This window comes from Thalassophryne amazonica, chromosome 14 (assembly GCF_902500255.1).
Source record: "Thalassophryne amazonica chromosome 14, fThaAma1.1, whole genome shotgun sequence".
Taxonomy (NCBI): Eukaryota; Metazoa; Chordata; class Actinopteri; order Batrachoidiformes; family Batrachoididae; genus Thalassophryne; species Thalassophryne amazonica.
This window is the reverse complement of record NC_047116.1, coordinates 35,744,953-35,765,494: the sequence shown is the minus strand read 5'-3', so window position 1 is coordinate 35,765,494 and position 20,542 is coordinate 35,744,953. Positions and strand designations below refer to the sequence as shown.

Below are 20,542 nucleotides of genomic sequence, written 5' to 3'. Positions count from 1 at the left end.
ATGAAAGCACTGAGAGTTTTCATCAATTAAATAATATGCTGGTAAGGTATGTTTCATGAAAGTGAAAGATCTCCAACTTTGAGTTATGCCATTTGCTGTCCAAAGTCCTGCACCAGTGCTTAAGTTTGCTTAAGTCTCCAGTGAGCCAGAGTTTCTACATTCTTGGATGCATTTTGTATCTGTACTCTTAGCTTTATAGTGGAGTAGAACAGAGAAGGATATTCTTTCATCAAAACAGATCAAATCCAGGCTTGCATCTCAGATGTACCTTCTGGCAATTTGTAGCTAAACTTTCAGGTCTTCTTTTTAAGAAAATCCTCCTCTATACCACTTTATCATGAAGATGGATAAGTGGTGATACAAAATGCAAAGCTTGCACTGTGCATAATTTCGCCAATCACAGCCACATGAGCCTATAACTTATTCTGGGTTGTCTGGGTGTCTTGATGGCTTTCCTCACTCTTCTACTTCTTGCACAGTTACTCAGTTTTTGAGAACTGTCTACTCCTTGCAGATTTACCATAGAGTGCCATATTGTTTGTATTTCTTTGTAATTGATGTAAATAAAGTCTGAAACATATTCAGTGGCAGCTCTAAAACCAGAGAGCCTCATCCACAACTACGACAAAACACTCCAAGCTGTCATTGATGGTAAAGGGGGCAATACACAGTATTAAGAACAGTGGTAAGTAAACTTTTGATCAGGGTCATTTGGGTAGTTCTCTTGTCATTTTAATTTAAAAACACAGTTGTCTGACAATAAATGGCTTCACCCAACCACTAACCATGAGTGAAAAAAGTTTTTGTGTTGTCATTCATATTCTCTTAAAAATGGCCAAAAAAGCAAAAATTCTGCCAGGGTATTTTGAGCACAACTGTACAATCAGTAAGGTACTGTCTGGTAAATCTGTGTCAAGTATGCAGTTCACAAAAACTGAATGACGCTGATGGAAGGGGATTAGTGAGGGAAGCCACCAAGACACCTTCAGGCTTCTGTGATTGATGTTGGAGTAACTGTGCATATTGCAGTTTTTGTCTTTTGCATCACCAGTTATACAGCTTCATAATGAAGTGGTATAGAGGAGGATTTTCTTTAAAAGAAAATGTGAGATTTCAGTTTATCAGAGGGCATGAGAAACCTGAACCTAAATTTGATCTGTTTTCCTGTTTTACAATCCTTCTCTACTCCACAACAACATGAAGATGTGACCAGGGATTCATCAGGAAAATGTTGCACCAATCTGTTTCTCCACTCTCATCCATAGAAGAATAATTCCTTCAGAGCTGTCATGGGTGTCTTGTTGGCTTCCCTCACTAGTCTCCGTCCAGCACAATGACTCAGTTCTTGTCAAGTGCCTACTTGAGATTTACTGTACAGTATCACACTGTCTGTACTTTGTAATGATTGCTGTATGATTTCCAGGACATTCATCGATGTGGAAATGTTCATGTGTCCATCCCCTGACTTGTCTCAAGAAAACTAGTTGTAAAAATGCTAATCCTTATATTTTGAATAAATTGCCCCAGTTCCATTTTTTAAAGGCCTTAAATGTAGGAATGTATGTACAGTGCATCTAGAAAATATTCACAGTGCTTCACTTTTTCCACATTTTGTTATATTACAGCCTTATTGCAAAATGGAGCAAATTAATTTTCCCTTCAAAGTTCTACTCACAACACCCCATAATGACAACATTATCCCTTTGGAAAGTGACCAAATTACATGTATTGAGTTCAGTCCACGAACGCCTTTTAATGATAGTGGAACAGATAACTGTAACAATTGTTCATTTCTGTAAACAAACACCAAAATTTGCACACATACTCCCTAGACATTACTCAGACATCACTCTGTAAAAGCAGGTTAGCCACCTAAATTTTCAATAGGCAGCCAGGTTGGGCACAATTGAAGATTTACACAGGTGTTAAAATTTAAAAATGCTCCAATAATATTGAAAACTTTACCAAATTATTTGTCTGATCACAAAGATTCCAAAAAGGTATAGTTGAATATTATGGAGTTATGGGGGTAAAAACAGCAATGACGGTGACAAAGGTCAGTTTCAGTTTGTACAGGGGTCAAAAGTTAAAGTTGCTCCAATTTTGGTTAAAAAAAAAAGTGGTGCAAATTATTGGTTCAGTTAATAGGGTTTTCAAAAGGAACAGTTTGCATCACGCGCCATGCTTAGTTATCATATGTCACATATAGAATCCAATGGACGTTGATCTTGTTTGACCTCTACTTTGGAGACCAAACATTCAACACAGTCAAAACTATTCCATTTATTAATCCTTTTAGCACAACCAATAATCTGCACCACTTTTGCACCAAAATTGGAGCACCTTTAACTTTTGACCTCTGTGCAAACTAAAATTGACCTTTGTTACCATTCTTGCTGTTTTACCCCATAACTCCATAACAGTCAGTCACAGATAGTCCAAACTATACTTTTTTGGAATCTTTGTGATCAGACAAATAATGTGGTATAGTTTTCAATATGATTGGAGTTTCCCTGTGTAATTCTTCAACTGACCCCTACCTGGATGCCGATTGAAAATTTAAGTGGCTAACGTGCTTTTACAAAAGATTGTTTAAGGAGTATTTGTGCCAAATTTGGTGCTTGTACCACCATTTGAAAGATTCCTCTGTAAATATTCTGTCATCTACTGCACTATGAGATAAATTTAACTCCATATAAACAACCCTTTTGGTTTTAACAGGCGGGGTTTATATGTTGCATCACAAACGACGGGGAATTTACCACCGGACGCTGCGGTGCTGTAAAATAAACGCTCCTTTCCTGTTCCGCATAGTGGGCGGAGTCAGTGGGAATCTCAGGGAAACGTCAGTTTTCTGTCAACTAGGAAGCGACGTTTCTGAATGCTTAAATATCTAACATTCCGCCTGTTTCCTGCTAAGAAGGGAAGCTATTTTTGTTGATATTACAATTTCGTTGAGTGTGGCTGTTGTGGGACGAGGTGGCAAGAATGTCTTCGATGGATGTGGAGAAGCTGAAGATGAGCTGTGCGGGTCGCGCCATGGCGGTGCTGACCAGCGGCGGGGATGCACAAGGTGACACAAACACACACACACCAACTGTTTTACAGATTTAAAACGCTTTCTACGATAATGCCAAAATAAGGAAACAGTGGCAGCAATGTGGCCAATTCTTGACGGAGCTTCCAAAATTTATAAGTACTTGAAGCCGTCGAATGAAGTGGTGCTGAGACACACCTGGGTCAAAAGTCACGGGGGTGTGTGTGTGTGTGTGTGTGTGTGTGTGTGTGTGTGTGTGTGTGTGTGTGTGTGTGTGTGTGTGTGTGTGTGTGTGTGTGTGTGTGTGTGTGTTCGTTCGTTCGTACGTACGTGCTGTGTGTCAGGATCCTTCTGAACCGCAAAATATCTCTACATGTTGACAGCTACCAGTCAGATTTACACATAATCTGTGCTATTGTTTTGATTTGGCGCTATATAAATGAAAATAAATTGAAATTGAATTTAAATTGCTGTAAGGTTTGTGCACCCGTTCAATTTTTTTTAATGACATCAAATAAAATAACTGTTTTGTATTGACATCTCTGAAAATGTGTGGTTTAATCTCACAGGGACGGTAAATCTCATCTTGAAATTAATTAATTAAATATTAAAATTAAACGGTGTTTAATTTTAATTTTAAAATTAAACAGTGTTTAATTTTACATGCCTCCTCAATAGAACACAATTAAATAGCAGAATGTGTCTTTGACTTCAAACCCCAGCCATTCGCCCTGTTGAGATATCCCATGATCCCTTGGGTGCCAGAGAGTCACTGTGATTTAAACAACATAGAGAACTCACATTACAACAATTGCAAATGAGCATTATACTACAAAAATGTATTTTTTATGCTTTTCATCATGTTAAAAAGAAACTGCATGCATGAGCCCCTGAGAAATTGCTAGAACAAATATTCCAAATATTCCATGTCTGCTATGTTTAACCTGCTTGGAACTTCATGAACGAAAACTGAATTTCAGACATCTTATAAAAATTTCTCTGGAACAAACAGGAGAAACAGTGCTGTAAAGGACAATAATCAGGACATTAAAGAGCAAACGTCATTTTCCCCCAGAATGATATGAACAGGAAGTGATCGCAGCTCGCAGCGATTCCCATTAAAAATAACGGCGAAACAACCTGAGATTCTCTCTTGTTTACAAAAAACAAACACAATAACAATGTGTATAAACCCAGATAACATATCCACGAGAGTTTTAGGCACAGTATACAAAGAGTTTTATGTGCAATGTTAATGCTGTTGTCTGTGTGCAGCGGTTCAATTGCAGCCCGATCAGACTGTCTCAATGCATTTCTCAATGTTAATGATATCTCGCAGAGCGGTGACCTCTCCAAAATTTTGCGAGATTTGAAACCTCAATTAGGCGTATATCTAGCAGGATTATTCCATAATGTTTGGGTTGGGTTTATCATGTAGCCATTTGTATGTGGCATGTGTGATAACTTCAAGCTATGACCCATTGACTCGGTAATTGATGATCCATTGACCTGTTAATTGATAGTTTTTATTTATTTTTGCATTATTATCTGCTGTTTAAAACAAATGCATCTTTAGCTATACAGTATATTAAAAGTCAGTTGGCCTCTGTATATGTGTATGCATTCATGTGTAACTTTGATCAGAGAGAAATGGGAGAGTTGACATTTGCTGTTTGGTATGCTTATGTATTTTGGGTCAAGGATGAACGCTGTGAAAATAGAAAGTTCATAGGGCTAATATTTTTGGAGAAATTGGGATATTACATAACAAAAGTGAACAATGGACGTTGATATCAACATTAATCAGTTCCTGGTAATCAGACAAGCTCTGTACGAAGGAAATATGTCAACCTTGCCAGCTGTAAAACATGACATCAAATAAATGTGCCAAATAATAAATACAATTATTCACAAAATTTTCTCATTTTAATTTCATTTCAGTTAAATTCATTGTAGAAACTTTACATAATTTATTACCACCCTTGAAAAATGTCAGCTATCTATTTTATAAACACTGCCTAATCTAGAGCCCATGGGTCCTCGTGGGCAACACGCTAGTTTGAAATTTTAGTATCGCAACAACCCTATAGACTGTTTTCACATGGTGTCACAAACCTGGTAGTTGGCCATCTCAGCAAAATTATTTTTCCACTCCACTTTTTCTTTTGCTTATTGGCCTCTGTTTTTTGCATTATAATGCTATCATGGTGAATTATTGTCACATCGTCTGCTGCCACAATGTGTCAGACAGAGAAGCATACCTGCATTACTATACAGTGCAAATAGAAAGTATTCCCAGCACTTCACTTTTTCCAGATTTTATGTCATGCTGTGTTCACACCGGACGCCACGCGAGGGACGGCAGTGACAGGTTGCCATGTAATCCCTATGGAAGGATGAGTTGTGGCGCCACAAAAGTTCAAGCCACGCAATGTGACGCTATGGATGCGAATAAAGCGACGCGAATGACACGATCGGCGCGTTTGTGGCGCGATATCGCGTCGTCCTCCTCCCCAAGTTGAAAATTCTAATCTTTTTCATCTTGTTGCTCCGCGATGGCTAATCAGGGGCTGGATATGTAGCAACATGGAGATGTCTGGAGTTTATACTTGATGTGGACATGTCCTGTCTCTGGCAGCCAGCCTGTGAGCAGGACTTATGTCCCTTTTGTCCTTTATTTCACAATTATGACAGAGTTTGAGGGGAGAGCGAGCAGCAGCAGCCAATTTTTTTTTTTTTTTTTTTACGTGTGCGCATGAATGAATCATCCGTGAAGATAATTTTATTAACTATGCAGATGTATAATAAAACAAATGGTGACTGGTTTATAACACAGTTATGACAGAGTTGGAGAGAGAGCGAGGAACTGCAGTGGCAGCCAGTTATTTTTTTCTTTGCTTGCATGTGCGTGTGTGAATGAATCGTCCGTGAAGATAATTTTATTAACTACGCAGATGTATAATAAAACAAATGGTGACTAGTTTATAACACAATGATGACAGAGATTGAGGGGGGAGAGAGAGAGGAACCGCAGTGGCAGCCAGTTTTTTTTTTTTCTTTGTTCACATGTGCGCACACAAATGGGACAGGAGGTCCTCAAACTGGGTCCTGGAGAGGCAGAAGTACCGCAGAGAGCGGCCGTCATCCAGACGCGGCTCCCACAGCAAATGATGAATTTGTGGCGTCGCGTGGCATCCGATGTGAATGCGGCTCAGAGAATACAGAGCGACACACTGGGTGATGGTGGCGCGTCCATTGCCAGTCGAGGGATGCGAATTTGTGGTGTCGTGTGGCATGCAGTGTGAATGCGGCATTACAGTCTTAATCCAAAATTGGGTAAATACATTTTTCCACTCAAAATTCTACTCGCAACACCCCATAATGACAACATGAAAAAAGTTTTTTTTTTTTTTTTTTTTGCTAATTTATTAAAAATAAAAAATAAAAACTAAGAAAGCACATGTACATAAGTATTCACACCCTTTGCTCAATACTTTGTTGATGCACCTTTGACAGCAATTACAGCCTCAAGTCTAACTGAATATGATGCCACAAGCTTGGTGCATCTATCTTTGGGCAGTTTTGTTCATTCCTCTTTGCACCATCTCTTAAGCTCCATCTGGTTGGATGGGGAGTGTCGGTGCACAGCCATTTTCAGATCTCTCAGGGAGATGTTCAATCTGATTCAGGTCTGTGCTCTGGCTGGGCCACTCAAGGACATTCACAGAGTTGTCCTGAAGTCACTTCTTTGATATCTTGGTTGTGTGCTTAGGGTCATTGTCCTGCTGAAAGATGAACCGTCACCCCAGTCTGAGGTCAAGAGCACCCTGGAGCAGGTTTTCATCCAGGATGTCTCTGTACATTGCTGCATTCATCTTTCCCTCAATCCTGACTAGTCTCCCAGTTCCTGCTGCTGAAAAACATCCCCACAGCATGATGCTGCCACCACCATGCTTCACTGTAGGGATGGTGCCTGGCTTACTTCAAACATGACGCCTGGCATTCACGCCAAAGAGTTCAATCTTTGTCTCATCAGATGAGAGAATTTTGTTTCTTAAGCCGTGGTCACAACCCACCGTACTTGCACATGCGTGCAGTCTACTTGCAAAAACGTGGGCTAAATTTGGAAATCCGTACGTCGTAAATACTGCCTCAGTACGAATTTAGGAGCACGCAGACACACGCAGACACGCTGTAGAGGTTTTAGTGCATGCAGAACCTTCGCTGCGGTCAGGCTGCAGATTCACCAGCAGTACAGATGACGCACGTTGTGAGTACTGCCTCAGTACTGTTTCACAGCAGCACATTTTCATTCAATTACTATTGAATTAACCAAATCTGTACGTAGGCAGTACGGATTACGGCACTCACCACATACTATGGAGGCCGACAGACTTGCATGCACAACACAGCTTCTCACTTGAACTTGGACTTTATTTCCAAACGTCAGCAACACAGACACTCCACAGCTTCAGTCTGTTAACTAGCTGTAACTTTTCAAAGCAAGTAAACACTCGTACAACTGACCGCTGCAGGCTGGACATGCTCATGCATCGCCGACGCCGAAAAACACCTGTCGCTCCGGTCCCGCTCATAAAAAAGAAAAGCGACCCCACACACACACTGCTTTATTGTCAACTCTCTTTATCGTTACACTCCTAGAGACGTGCGTTGAACGTACTCCCTCCCTCCACTTGCTACTGCCTCCGTACGTTTTCACAAAAACGTAGTGGCCGTGGCATCCGCAGAAAACGTACAGCGAAAAAAAAAAAGGCACGGTGGGTTGTGACCGGGGCTTTATGGTCTGAGAGTCCTTCAGGTGCCTTTGGCAAACACAATGCTTTCTGCCATGTGCTTTTTACTAAGGAGTGTCTTCCGTCTGGCCACTCTACCATACGGGCCTGATTGGTGGATTGCTGCAGAGATGGCTGTCCTTCTGGAAGGTTCTCCTCTCTCCACAGAGGAATGCTGGAGCTCTGACAGAGTGACCATCAGGTTCTTGGTCACCTCCCTGACTAAGGTCCTTCTTCCGTGATTGCTCAGATGGGTGGCCAGCTCTATGAAGAGTCCTGGTGAATTCGAACTTCTTTCATTTACAGATGATTTTTTTTTTTTTTAGTTAAACAGGAAAGTGTCCCACTCACATTAAAAACCTCTTGCAAGGGAGTCCTGGCCAAGAGGCAGCAAAAGTTACACAACAATTACAATTAAATCCAAACAGTTGAATTGACATGCTACAGTTTAAGGAAGTCATCTCAAGTATTCTCAGTCTGGGCTTAAAAGTGCTCAATGATGTAAGCTCAGTTAGGGATGGAGGCCACTGTGCTCATTGGGACCTTCAAAGCAGCAGAAATGTTGCTGTTCCCTTCCCCAGAAAGTGCCAGGTAACAAAAAATAAAATAAAAAATACAGAACTCTGCAGGAGCTCACAGCAAAGCTGCCTTCATCAGCCGTAAGTTGGGCGTAGAACGTTTGAGCCATAGGCCCCAGGTTTGAATCCTAATCATGTTAAGTGTTTTCTTTTTTCTACTTCAAGTGTAAAATGTATATATGATAATCAGTATAACCAGAGATTATTGCTGGCGGGATCGTGAACACTTGTCTCTAATGCACTTCCTTCTGCTTGAAAATGAATGAATGAATGCTTGTCGCTTTGCCTCTGTCTCTTGTAACTAATGTGACCAAGGGGTACGGGATGTGAAACTGACAAAGCAGGACTGAATCTAATGTCTGAAATATTTTTGATCTAGGCATGAACGCTGCTGTCCGAGCTGTGACCAGAATGGGCATTTTTATGGGAGCCAAGGTGTATCTCATTTATGAGGTGAATGAACTGCTTCATCTTTACGAGAATGTGTTTGTGTCAGACATATTAAACAATCTAATTGGAATTAGAAAGGTGTCAAATTCAGAATGTCTTGGTAATTTTGGCATAGGCAGAGTTGGACATTGGACCCCGTGAGACCACAGAAATCTGCCACAAAACCATTGTTGCATGCAATTTTAATTCTACAGTGTTGACCAGAAACATCAAGCTATGATTCCAAAATGCCATTTGTCCATGTTGGATGGTCCAAAGGCCATCCAACAATGGCCATCCATTGTTGATCTAAACGGTGTGAAGACTTTTATCAGTGGAGTATTTTGGATACATGAGTACAGTGCAGACAGGGATTATCTTCTCTCTCAATCTGCACACAAAAGAATGGTTTGTTTGTCCTAGTAGATTAATAATCAAAATAGCTGCTTGAGTTAACTAAGGAGAAATGAGTGAATACTTTGTCAAAGTGGGTGAGGGGAGAAAAAATCAATTTGAATTGATTGTGTAAAATGCAGTGTTAAGCATAGGATCTGGCTTCTTTTGTTCGGTTTAACAAAGAATAACAGTATGCAGATGTAGGTGTACTATGTACAATGTGCTTGACAAAGTGTAAACAGAATAAAGTGCATTTACTTTTAACAGCACAATGAAATTAGTAGTATAAAACTGTAAAATGCAATGAGAATAGTGCAAATTGGGTTTATGGAGGGTGGGTGGGTGTGTACAGTATGTGTTTATACAGTATTATATGTAGATATTTGTTACATGGGCAGATTCTGATGAGGAGCATCAGTCATCTAAGTGATTATTCTTAATAATATTGTCCCCCTTCAAAGTTTAAAAAAAAACACCTCATTTCTGTCTGTGGTATCAGGTAAAATATATTATTTGCAGACAGTATTAAAAAGAAAAAAGTTGACACTAAGAAATTACCTCAAAACTGCATTTACATCTTTAGCACAATTGTCCACATTTACTCGGAGCATTCATTCGACGTGTAATGATAGTGTTCACAATTTAATGTATAATTTGGTGTATTTATGATCAAGTAATTCAGTTTGTGTGAACACAAAGTACAGCTGGTTTAACATGAAACATGAACAACTTCTTTCAAGCTCTGTTTTTATTTATTGTACATTTTAAATTTTTCTGAGAGTGTCGTATCAAAAGTTCTGATATTTTAAGTTTGGATGTATGATAGGTAAGCTCCGCCTACACAGGAAGTGTTTAGTGGAATATTAATGTGATAGAAAGATTCTCGTCAGTAGAAAAAAAAGCTGTTTATTGCAATCAAAAGGAGTTTGAGCGTAACAGGTGGTAAGCATCAACTTTATTTATTTTGTTTGCCCTGTCTTGATAATGTGTTTTTGTTACACATTATTATTAACACCATTCAATCACTTGTGCATTTACTTATTTATCAGTATGATCCTGTTAAATATGTACATTGACTTGGCCATATTTTCTTGAGTAGAATCAGCCTGTTATTATTACTATTATTATCATCATCATTACCACCACTACTACTACAAATTGTAAATAACTGTTTCCTTTAGGGATACCAGGGGCTGGTGGATGGAGGAAACTGCATCAAACTGGCACATTGGCACAGTGTGACCAACATCATCCAGCTGGTAGGTTACTATAGCGTGCCATTTATCTTCAGTCAGTGATGATGATAATATTGTTAGTGTCCCTCTGTCTTCAGCAGTGCAGTATTGATATGGTTACCTCCAGCTAAGATGGATTGTGCGCTTTTTGTTTTGCTTAAATGGACTGCATTTATATAGTGCTTTCCCATCTGCATCAGACACTCAAAGTGCTTTACAAATAATGTCTCACATTCACTCCGATGTGAGGGTGCTGCCATATAAGGTACCCACTATACACTGTGAGCAACTAGGGGATTAAGGATGTTGCCCAAGGGCCCTTAGTGATTTTCCGGTCAGGCTGGGATTTGAACCGAGGATCCTCTTGTCTCAAGCCCAACGGTTTAACCACTAGACCATCACCTCCCCCTTGTTGATTTTTGTAATTTTTTTTTTTTTGAACTTAGTGGAAATAAAAATAGCCATGGTGAAAATGGTTTAATGTTCATTGACTTTGGGAAAAGTGGTGGATTGCTGGATCCTGGTTCATCTTCCAAATCGGTCCTGCTGCACCTGGTACTCCAGTACTGTGGTATAGCCAGTGGCGGGCACAGTTCCGCTAATCCACTAACCGCTAATTATCGAAGATAATGTTTTCCTTATCGGATTAGCTTTTCAGATAACTTTGAAAACCATCATCGGACCAGTTGTCTTCCGATAAGTTTTAGATGGCTAACGTATTTTTGTAGACGTGGTAAACAAAGCTTAACAGTTATAAACGTTTAAAACAATAACAACGTCTATAAACCCAGAGAATATATTCACGAGAGTTTTAGGCACAATATACAAAGAATTTAATGCTGTTGTCCGTGTGGAGCCTGATCAGAGCGTCTCAAATGCATTTCTTCTGTCGTGAATGTACTGAGATACCCATAATGCACCTCTCGACACAGCATGTCCACACTAAAACCTTCAAAATTAGTGCATTACTTTAAAACTAAAACATATCTGATATTTTCACTTTATAAAACTTCAGACGTGATGTTAATTTAATTTAAATTTCCAGGTCTCCCTTATAAAAAAAAAGATCTTGATCTCAATGGGACTAACCTGGTTAAATTAAAATTGATGAATGATGGACCGAGTTTTCATTGACTTCCTGGACTCAGCCACCAGATGTGTATCTGTGTGTGATGCAAGTGTAAAACCTTTAGGAAGATCATCTGGGCAAGGTCCAAGCCTTTAGGGTCCTGGTTCTTCTGTTCTTAATGTGTGGTTGTGAGACTTGGATGCCAACAAGTGACCTAAGGTGAAGACTGGTTAGAAATCCGAATCTGTTGATTAGATTACTGTGAATTTTTTTTAAGCAGGACTCAGTCATCTTCAACACTTATCTGGGATCGGGTCACAGGGTAGCAGGAGTCATGTTTGCCATTATGACAGCAAATATACAATAAGTAAGAACAGATTCATAAGCTTGGATGATAATATTTGCACTACTACCTTTGTGTTACTTGAAATGCCTATTTCCCTTGACAAAAGTGTGTCTTTTTAAAAGTGCTCCTGTAATGTCATGTTTTCCTGTCTAATTGTGTGCGTCTCATCCCTTATTTTTGTGCTCGTCAATGGAAGTTGTTTTATTTCGCACAGTTCCTCTTTGTGTAACACATTATTACCCGGTAAGATGTTTTGGCTGCATGTTATCATGTTGAGTTTCAACACCTAAGCAGCTAGTTGCATAGTTGAAGAAAAAAGTATACACATTCCAGACATTTTGGATTTAGTGGCGTGCGTGTGCTTGGCTGCATGCGCTTCCTTTTTAAAAAGCTGATCCATTGCTTGTGGGTTTCTCAAACTTTCTGTGAACTAAATCCTGCTAGTAGAGGACCTAGCTGAGACATGTATGCACATCATTTATGATAGGATAACACAACTTTATAGACTAACATGACCCCAATGAATAACTTGGGATATGTGCCAAAATCTCTATCTGGGATGAACAGCCCGAAAATGACCACACCCTTTGTCATCTCGAGTGTTACTTCAGATTCAGCTGTATTTTTTTTTAAACTGCAGCAGCTGTAGATTTTCCAAGGTATTCAAAATGTTCAGAATGGCCAGTATGTGCTTGGGAGGATCAAAGAAAAGTGTTAAATTTCTATTTTCATATTTTAAGAGAAAATGGCTACAATAAGTACATCGAAAGAAAACAAACATTTGCCAAATATAATGAAATTTTATTTTCAGTCATAATGTTAAGAACAGAATATTGATTTTAAAGTGAAAAATACAAAACTTGTTTCTTTAGCAGACAACAGTGTCTAGAGATCTTCAGTGTTTTAAAGATTATCAGGGAAATTTCCCAATAGCCAGCTGCCCCACAAGTTTAAGTTACTAAATATGTGGCGATTCTGGACTGTATGTAGTTTGTTTGACATAATGTTTTCTCTTAAAATATCAAAATTTGGCATTTTACGCTCTTCTGTGACCCTTATAAACAAGTACTGGTTATTCTGAACATATTGAGTCACTTGGAAAATCTATAGCTGCTGCAGTTTTGAAAATACCGCTGTATTTGCAGTAACCCTCGGGACAAAAAAGGGTGTGCATACATGTCTAAGCTAGGTCCTAGACAATGCCTGATATGTGAGGTTTTTCAGATTTTAGTGTTTGACAATCACCTTAATTCTGTCTGAGGCTTTTATTAGGCACATTGCCACACATCCATATTCTCTGTAGGTCTAATTGAGCTGGATTGCAGTTCACTCTAGGTATCTCAAGTGTCCAATTGTGATTAATTTGTTCTTCTCAGTTTGCTACATTTTAGATTTTGTCTGGAGGAAGTTGTGCCTACTAAAACACATTTTAATGCTGAAAGGGGAACTTTGTTGTTGATGACCTTTATCTCTGAACTCTAATGGGCCTTTCACACTGAATACGTCAGATGCGACAAATGCATCAAAAATCGGTCTAAAAAGCATTATTTTCAATGAGACGCGTTGCTTTTTAGATGCATCGCGTCAAAAGCCGAGCTAAACCGACGCTTCTGACGGGAGCGCGCATTGCTGCTTGTCAGCAGGCTGACGCAGTCAAAGTTCAATCCAATCCAACTTTTGATGCTCTGAGCCGTGACGTACCTTTGCGTTGTCCAGTAGGAACGACGCGTTGGGCCAAAACACGGAAGACTAGTGGCAGAAACCACTGATCTCTACAAAATGGATCGGTGTAGAAACCATTGATCTCTACAAAACGGATTGGTGCAGAAACCACTGATCTGTACAAAACATACGTGTCACAGGACTGCTCATTTATGGAGCAGTTTTCTGAAGAAAAATCCTTCAAAATGTTTTTTGTTGTTTGTTACCTCAGAATTTCTGATTACTGTTAAAAAAAAGTTTAGAACACTTGTAATTTAAATAGCTAAATAAATCAATAAATGGTTCTTTAGAAACCTTTCATCTGTAAATTAAAACCGCCTGTTATTTCAGATTAGATAATTTCTTGTTTAACATAAGGAACCTGACATTTAATTTTACACAAAATAACATGGAAATTTGTATATTTTTTTTTAAGTCTAGTAGATTATTTATATCTCATTCAACCAGAAAAACACACTGTAAATAAATACAAATATTTATTATAAATGCAACAGGAAATAATTTAACAATGACTGCAGTCTGATTGTAAAGTAGGATTTCTGTGACATAAACCTCATGATGAATTTTTTTAATGGTCATTTCAACTTGTAATTTCACCAAAATATGTAATTGCCTTTAATGTTGTTATCAGGACAGAGTCATTTCTAAAATATGAATTTGAGCCAATAAGTGGAGAGCTTCTACCTGTGCACGTCTTTGGACTTTGATTCGTGGACATTTTTAATGATCCGTTCATTTATTGTAAGAATATAAAATGAAACAGCTTTGTTTTTAAATAATAAAATAGTTGCTGTTGGAAGAGCCTTTTATTTAGAAGCAGGTGATGTTATGCTGGATTCTCGGGACCAGATGAAGGTCTCTTCTGCAGCTTGAACTCTGGTGGTGTTGCTGAAGACACATTTGTCCTATTTTGAAAAGCAGAGATGTTTTCTTTCGACTAGACTTTGTGGTGTTCAGCTCATCAATGGAAATTTGGTTGTCTGCACAGCAAATGTTCCTGATTGAGACAGTTGAAAATATTTCTTTAAATATAAAGAAACACTAAACAGTTTATATATAAAAAAGGAAAAAAAATGGGAAAAAACGATGGAAAAAAACGCCTGAAAAAATGTTATTTAAAGTTGAGCTTTTGTGGTGTCTGAAAAAAGCTGTATCTTTATTTGGTAAAAATAAAAAAGACTGAACCATTTACAAATTAAAGCGTTCACTCAGATCAACTGTGCTAAAAGGCTATGCTAATGTTAGCCGATCATTAAACCTTCACAGGAGTTCAGTAAACGTCACGTTTTACTTTTATTTTATCCTCACCTCGATAAAGCTGCATAACTAACCTCCGTTGGGCAAACTGGGACTTCGCATATATCCAAAAAGTCGGAGATTTCAGACTGAGTGGGTTTGCTCCATCACCCCGGCTGCCTGCCTCGGTCTGCCCAGTGATGATGCCTGAAGGTCGGCCTCTCCGTGCGGGTCGGCCCGCTGTCGCGGTTTGATTGATATCCCACCAAGTCGTCAGTCCTTGCTCGGTCAGTGTCACTCCGAAAAGTAAAAGCTTCTCCCAGCAGGGTGATGGGAGAATCGTTCTACTGCTGTTTTTTAAAGCTTTTTTGTGGTTCAGGCGACCCAAACTCAAGATGGCGATCGCTGAACTTTTTTCAGGTTTTGGAAACAGCCAGAGTGTGATGTGGCAATCTCCGCCCCCTTGCCGCTTCCGAAGCGACGCGTCTGACGTCATGCCTCGGATGCGTTGACGGATTGGGACACATTGACGGATTGGCCCAAAGTATTCAGTGTGAAAGGCCCATAAGTTGACGCACTATCATTTTGATGATTGGCACCTCATTGCTTTGCATTACTTCGCCATCATATGCGCCTCATCACTTTAATCTGTTTGTCTTGAGAAAACAGATCCTCTTGTCTTCTGTCTTCATATGCATTAATGGTGCATTCCATTTGTACTCTGAAAGTTGGAATTTCCCAGGGATGCTCCCTGAAGTCGTAATTGCAATTCCTTAACTTGTACAAACCCCTCATACTGAGTTCACAGTCCAACATGGCTGCTCCTAGTAGCAACAATAGTGAAAGTTGTAATTTTTATGTATTTAAATTTAAGCAGTTCTGTGTTTATGTGTCCAATTTAATAAATCGCACACATACCACTGTCCAACTACTGTGTAAAGTGTTGTTTACCAGATCGTGTGGCTAATCCACTAACAATTGCCTACACTTTGCTACAAACCGAGGAGTAAATTAAGACACTATTGCATCTTGTGCACCATCTGTTCTCTTCCATGAGGTCTCAGTGATGGACTGAATATTTTTGTTCTGTGGAAAATGAAACACAATTAAGTCGGGTGTGGCGTATCTCCCACTTACAACTTGAAATTTTCAAGGTAAATGAATGCAGCATTGTTTAGAACTGGCCACTGATGACCAGATTATTCACTACACATTTTAACATTTACCAGTTTGTAGCACTAACCTGTGCACAGAACACCCAGATCTTGCTTCTAGGCCTGTCACTATAGCAAATTTCGCTGGACAATAAATTGCCTAAGGAAAAAAACACAATCTATACTATTGCGGGATTATGGTCAGTGTTATTTTAAGACCATTTTATGCCACTGATGTAATGATATAGCATAATAATGCAAGGACATCCCTTTAAAAGCTGGGTTTTCAACTGTGATGAACGGTTCCATCTCTTTAATTATAAAGTTTGTTACACTGTGAGTGTGTGACATTTTATGCTGTCTTGTTTATATTTGCCCTGTTGGGGAAATGCATCCTTAAGAACAAACCGTTAGGGACGGGTTATCTCCACATCCATTTGTAACTTGTATTCCCAGTTGGGAAAACTGGATGGGATGGTGATGTTTAAGGTACATTTTCAGGTTGGTTGTTTTTCCAGTATTCATTGCCATTGTTTTCAAGCAAAGACGACATACTGTCTCGTTCATATTGGGTTCTCACGCTCATTCAGTTTCAGTTAGAATTAGGCTTTGAAACCAAGTGCATGCACTCTTTGTAACTTTCTGAATATAACTGTGCAGTCAACTCAGCTGGCTCTTTACTGTAGCATGCTGTTTTGTTTTGTTTTTTTTCTCTCTCTCTCTCTCATATCTCCTAATTGACCACGAGACAGTAATCTGTTGAATTGTATTGGTAGTTGTAGATCAGTGCCTGTCTCATGTCTTGTATCTTTTTCCAAGTTATGTTATCGGCTTTGCTTCCTTTCACATAAGCATAACCATAGTTTGTGACTTCAAGAATTGATGTTTTTTTGCTACAGGGTGGGACTGTGATAGGCAGCGCTCGGTGCAAGGCCTTCACAACTCGTGACGGCAGACTAGCAGCAGCCTTCAACCTGGTGAAAAGAGGCATCACAAACCTATGTGTTTGTGGTGGAGACGGCACCCTCACTGGAGCAAACATCTTTCGCAATGAGTGGAGCAGTTTATTGGATGAGCTCCTGACGAAGGGTATGATGCTCTTAAAGCAGGCGTGCGGTACAAATTTAGTTTTTAATCTGCCTGTTAAATTTACCTGTTGTTGGGATTTTATGTTGAACATCGTCAAACTCGCACAAAACTACACAAAACTGTGTAAAAACTACGCTGTTATATGTACAATTCCAAGTTCACAAAGTCATCAATTATGGATTGTCTTATTTTTTGCACTATGACTTGTCAATGAACACCAGTTGATCTTAACATGTGTGCCACTTCCAGGAAGGATCACAGAAACTGTGGCCACGGAGCACGCCAATCTGAACATCGTGGGACTTCTGGGTTCCATCGATAATGACTTCTGTGGCACTGACATGACCATTGGTGCTGACTCCGCCCTGCACCGCATCATGGAGATAGTTGATGCCATCATGACGACAGCTCAAAGGTCAGACACTGTGGGTCCTATTTTAAAGGTGCAGGTATTGTCGCCAGTGTAGTGTTTTAAGGCTTAAGCACTAGGGGTGGGGAACAAAATTGATACTGCCAGTATTGCATTATTTTTAATTTTGCGATATGAGATCGCTTTACTAAGTCCAAAAATCAATGTAATCAGTTGCTGGTTAAAATGTTTGAAAGGAGCTGGACATGTGCTACCACCTTTAGTCAGCAGATGGCGACATTTGCTGTAGACTCAGTCTGAATGTTACCCAACTTTTCCGCTGTTTCAAGAAGACTTAAGAAAAATTAATGGCAGATCACTGCAGAGTTTCCCGGACATCAAATTGAACACTGGTGATCATTTACTTAAAAGAGAGCCAGCCAGAGAGTGCATAAATTAAGAATGGGACTTGATTGTGGGATGCAGGGAGAGCTGTTAACAGCAATAATAAAACATTTATGCCAGGCGAGTGAACTGTCCAAAAAATGCCCTCGGACCCCAGGGGTTTAACCACTGAATCTGAAACATGATGGTAGATGCGTGAAATGACATGGAATAAGTGTCTTTACCAAAGGGTATTCCATGTGACGTCAGTGACCGAATGGCCTTGGGGGAGGTTTGCGCTCTCCAAGTGCTTCTAGTTTTAACTGCTTTTCAAGTACCTAAGTCTGTAGTTAAGGATGCACTGGTAGGCAGTTTACAAAAAGTGATGTGCATTTGAACAAAAAATATGGTTTATGATACACACTTTTTTGATTTCATTGATACTACACTGGGGTAAAAAAAAAAATTATCTTAAAATGCATTTCTTACAGCAGCATAGTATTTGTATTCACAACAGCGCAGGGCCTTAAGGGGAGATCGACTGATTGACAAATGTCTACCCCATATTTCAAGCGTGACATAGAGTTTGAACCCAACCTGGTCCATGTGGAGTTGGGATGTTCTGCCCATGATGGTGTGTACTCACATTCCAAAGACATGCAGGTTGGATTAATCTGTGATGACCCTCCTCGGGATAAGCAGTTAAAGAGAACAGCAGAATGGAATGCAAATGTGCAGCTTCTCTGTTGAGGCTTGTTTCTCATAATTATGTATTTGACCTTGCCCTGACTTACATATTTACACTGCAGCATGTTACTACTTTACACCAGACAGTATGAAGGTGTTGCATTTGGGCATGCTTTTTGAATGAATGACTAGAGCCTTTATTGTCATTGTACATATACATACAGCGAAATATGTCCTCTGCAATTAACCCATCCTAGTTACAGTTAGACGCAATCCAACCACTAGGAGCAGTGGGCAGCCACAGTTTACACAACTTAATCACCTTGTCTCATTTAAACTCTTGTGCACTTCACAGTCACCAGCGTACTTTTGTTCTGGAAGTCATGGGACGTCACTGTGGGTGAGTAACACTTTCATTTACTTTGCACAAGCTTTGGAAAAAGTTAGAATATCATGTTGACATTCTGTGCATTGCTGTGATTTGTATTTTTAATGTGCACTTCAGGTATCTGGCCTTGGTGTCAGCGCTGGCGTCGGGGGCAGACTGGCTCTTCATTCCAGAGGCTCCTCCTCAGGAGGGCTGGGAGGAGCGTATGTGTTCTCGTCTAGAAGTGGTAAGAGTATAGAAATAAAATTCACCAAATCCAGAAATAACAGGATGATCTGTTAATTTGTGGACACAAAAGTGTCACATCTGTTTTGTAATATATGAATGAGAAGTACAAACAGAAAGTGTGTATTTTAATCTCTTTACCTCCAGAGCCGAAATAAGGGCTCCAGACTCAACATTATCATCGTTGCAGAAGGGGCTGTTGACACAAATGGAAAGTCCATTACTACAGATTATATAAAGAATGTAAGTTTAATTGATTTTTGGAGAGATTAGGATTGGTAGCCCAAAACTGTTCACCAGATTGTTGACATACGCCCTTTTCTAATGGGATTAGTTTTGCAGGGGAAGTGGAGACATGTCTGTCAACACAGGACATCTGTAATATTTATGGCTGATTAGCTCTGTATAGTAAAAGACAGAGATAGGAGGGGCTATTCAATAAACAGGCCTGATGCACTACCGTCACTCCTCAAAAGAAACCAAAAAGATAATTACTAGGCTAAATGGAATGGATTAATCTCAGTAGTCACTTTTTATCATCTAGCGTTAAGTCAACTGTCAGTATTACTTTTTAAATTTATTTTTTTTTTTTTTACTCTGTTCACAGGTGCGTGCTCCATCTGAACATCTCTCAGACAAGCAGAAAACAAATGTCCTATCGCGTTAATTTTATATTTAATCTCCTAATTTACATGTAGACATTTTCTTGTCATAGTACACTCACTGCACGCATGTGCAAAAATGGACCGGATGGTCCAAAGACGCACAGTGACAGAACACACAGTTAAGACATCGACATGAACGTGATTATATGATTTCAGAGGCCATAGCTGTAATGTGTGTGAACCAAATGATATGGTTTTTTTTTTCTATTAAATCTCTTCCAAATGCCTCTTTAAGCACTTCCATACTTGAGATAAATGGTGGAAAACTCTTTTTCCACAGGATATTGACAAGTCTGTGTGCACGAGATTGATGTATAACCTGAGATAATTTCTATGGTGTTATATGGAGTGCACAGTCTGTAAAAAGTAACAAGTGACACATTTGGACACGACAAAAATGACTGAGAAACTAATCTAATCACCGCATTACCCCATTTCCCCCATGTCAGACTAATTTCATCAGAACAGAGTTATAGAATACCTAAGTATTTTTGTATATCTGTAGTGAGGATTGTTAGAAAGGTTAAGCTTTTGTCATAAAAAAATGCAGTAGTGAGTCAATGCAGCTCTTCCCTAAGAGAATGTATTGTGATATTTATCTTGATGTGTCTTTGAAGCTGGTGGTAAAAAAGGGTTATGATACTAGAGTCACTGTTCTTGGCCATGTTCAACGAGGAGGAACTCCATCAGCATTTGACAGAATTCTGGTGAGTTGAATTACAAACTTCATCTCTTAATGTACAAAGGTACAACTGTTAGC

The 20,542-nt window shown here is 39.4% G+C and overlaps 1 protein-coding gene and 1 long non-coding RNA gene across 3 annotated transcripts in view; one reads left to right on the top strand and one right to left on the bottom strand.

Annotated features, from left to right (window-relative positions):
- Positions 1–20,542, top strand: part of pfkla (phosphofructokinase, liver a) — a 53,948-nt gene that overhangs the window by 16,122 nt on the left and 17,284 nt on the right. Inside the window, exons 2-10 of one of the 2 annotated variants that reach the window (XM_034186536.1) lie at positions 2,921–3,073; positions 8,788–8,861; positions 10,415–10,492; positions 16,895–17,084; positions 17,334–17,499; positions 18,860–18,904; positions 19,010–19,118; positions 19,265–19,360; positions 20,400–20,489. In XM_034186536.1, coding sequence (XP_034042427.1) covers positions 2,989–3,073; positions 8,788–8,861; positions 10,415–10,492; positions 16,895–17,084; positions 17,334–17,499; positions 18,860–18,904; positions 19,010–19,118; positions 19,265–19,360; positions 20,400–20,489 — 933 coding nt within the window. In that variant the 5' untranslated portion in view covers positions 2,921–2,988. Of the gene's footprint in view, positions 1–2,920; positions 3,074–8,787; positions 8,862–10,414; positions 10,493–16,894; positions 17,085–17,333; positions 17,500–18,859; positions 18,905–19,009; positions 19,119–19,264; positions 19,361–20,399; positions 20,490–20,542 lie in introns of those variants that run through there. The other variant, XM_034186537.1, reaches the window with a different exon arrangement.
- LOC117524723 lies at positions 556–18,804 on the bottom strand. Its single transcript, XR_004564840.1, has 3 exons — positions 18,694–18,804; positions 12,947–12,951; positions 556–570 (listed from the first exon to the last, which is right to left on the bottom strand). It is a non-coding gene; the product is annotated as an uncharacterized LOC117524723 (long non-coding RNA).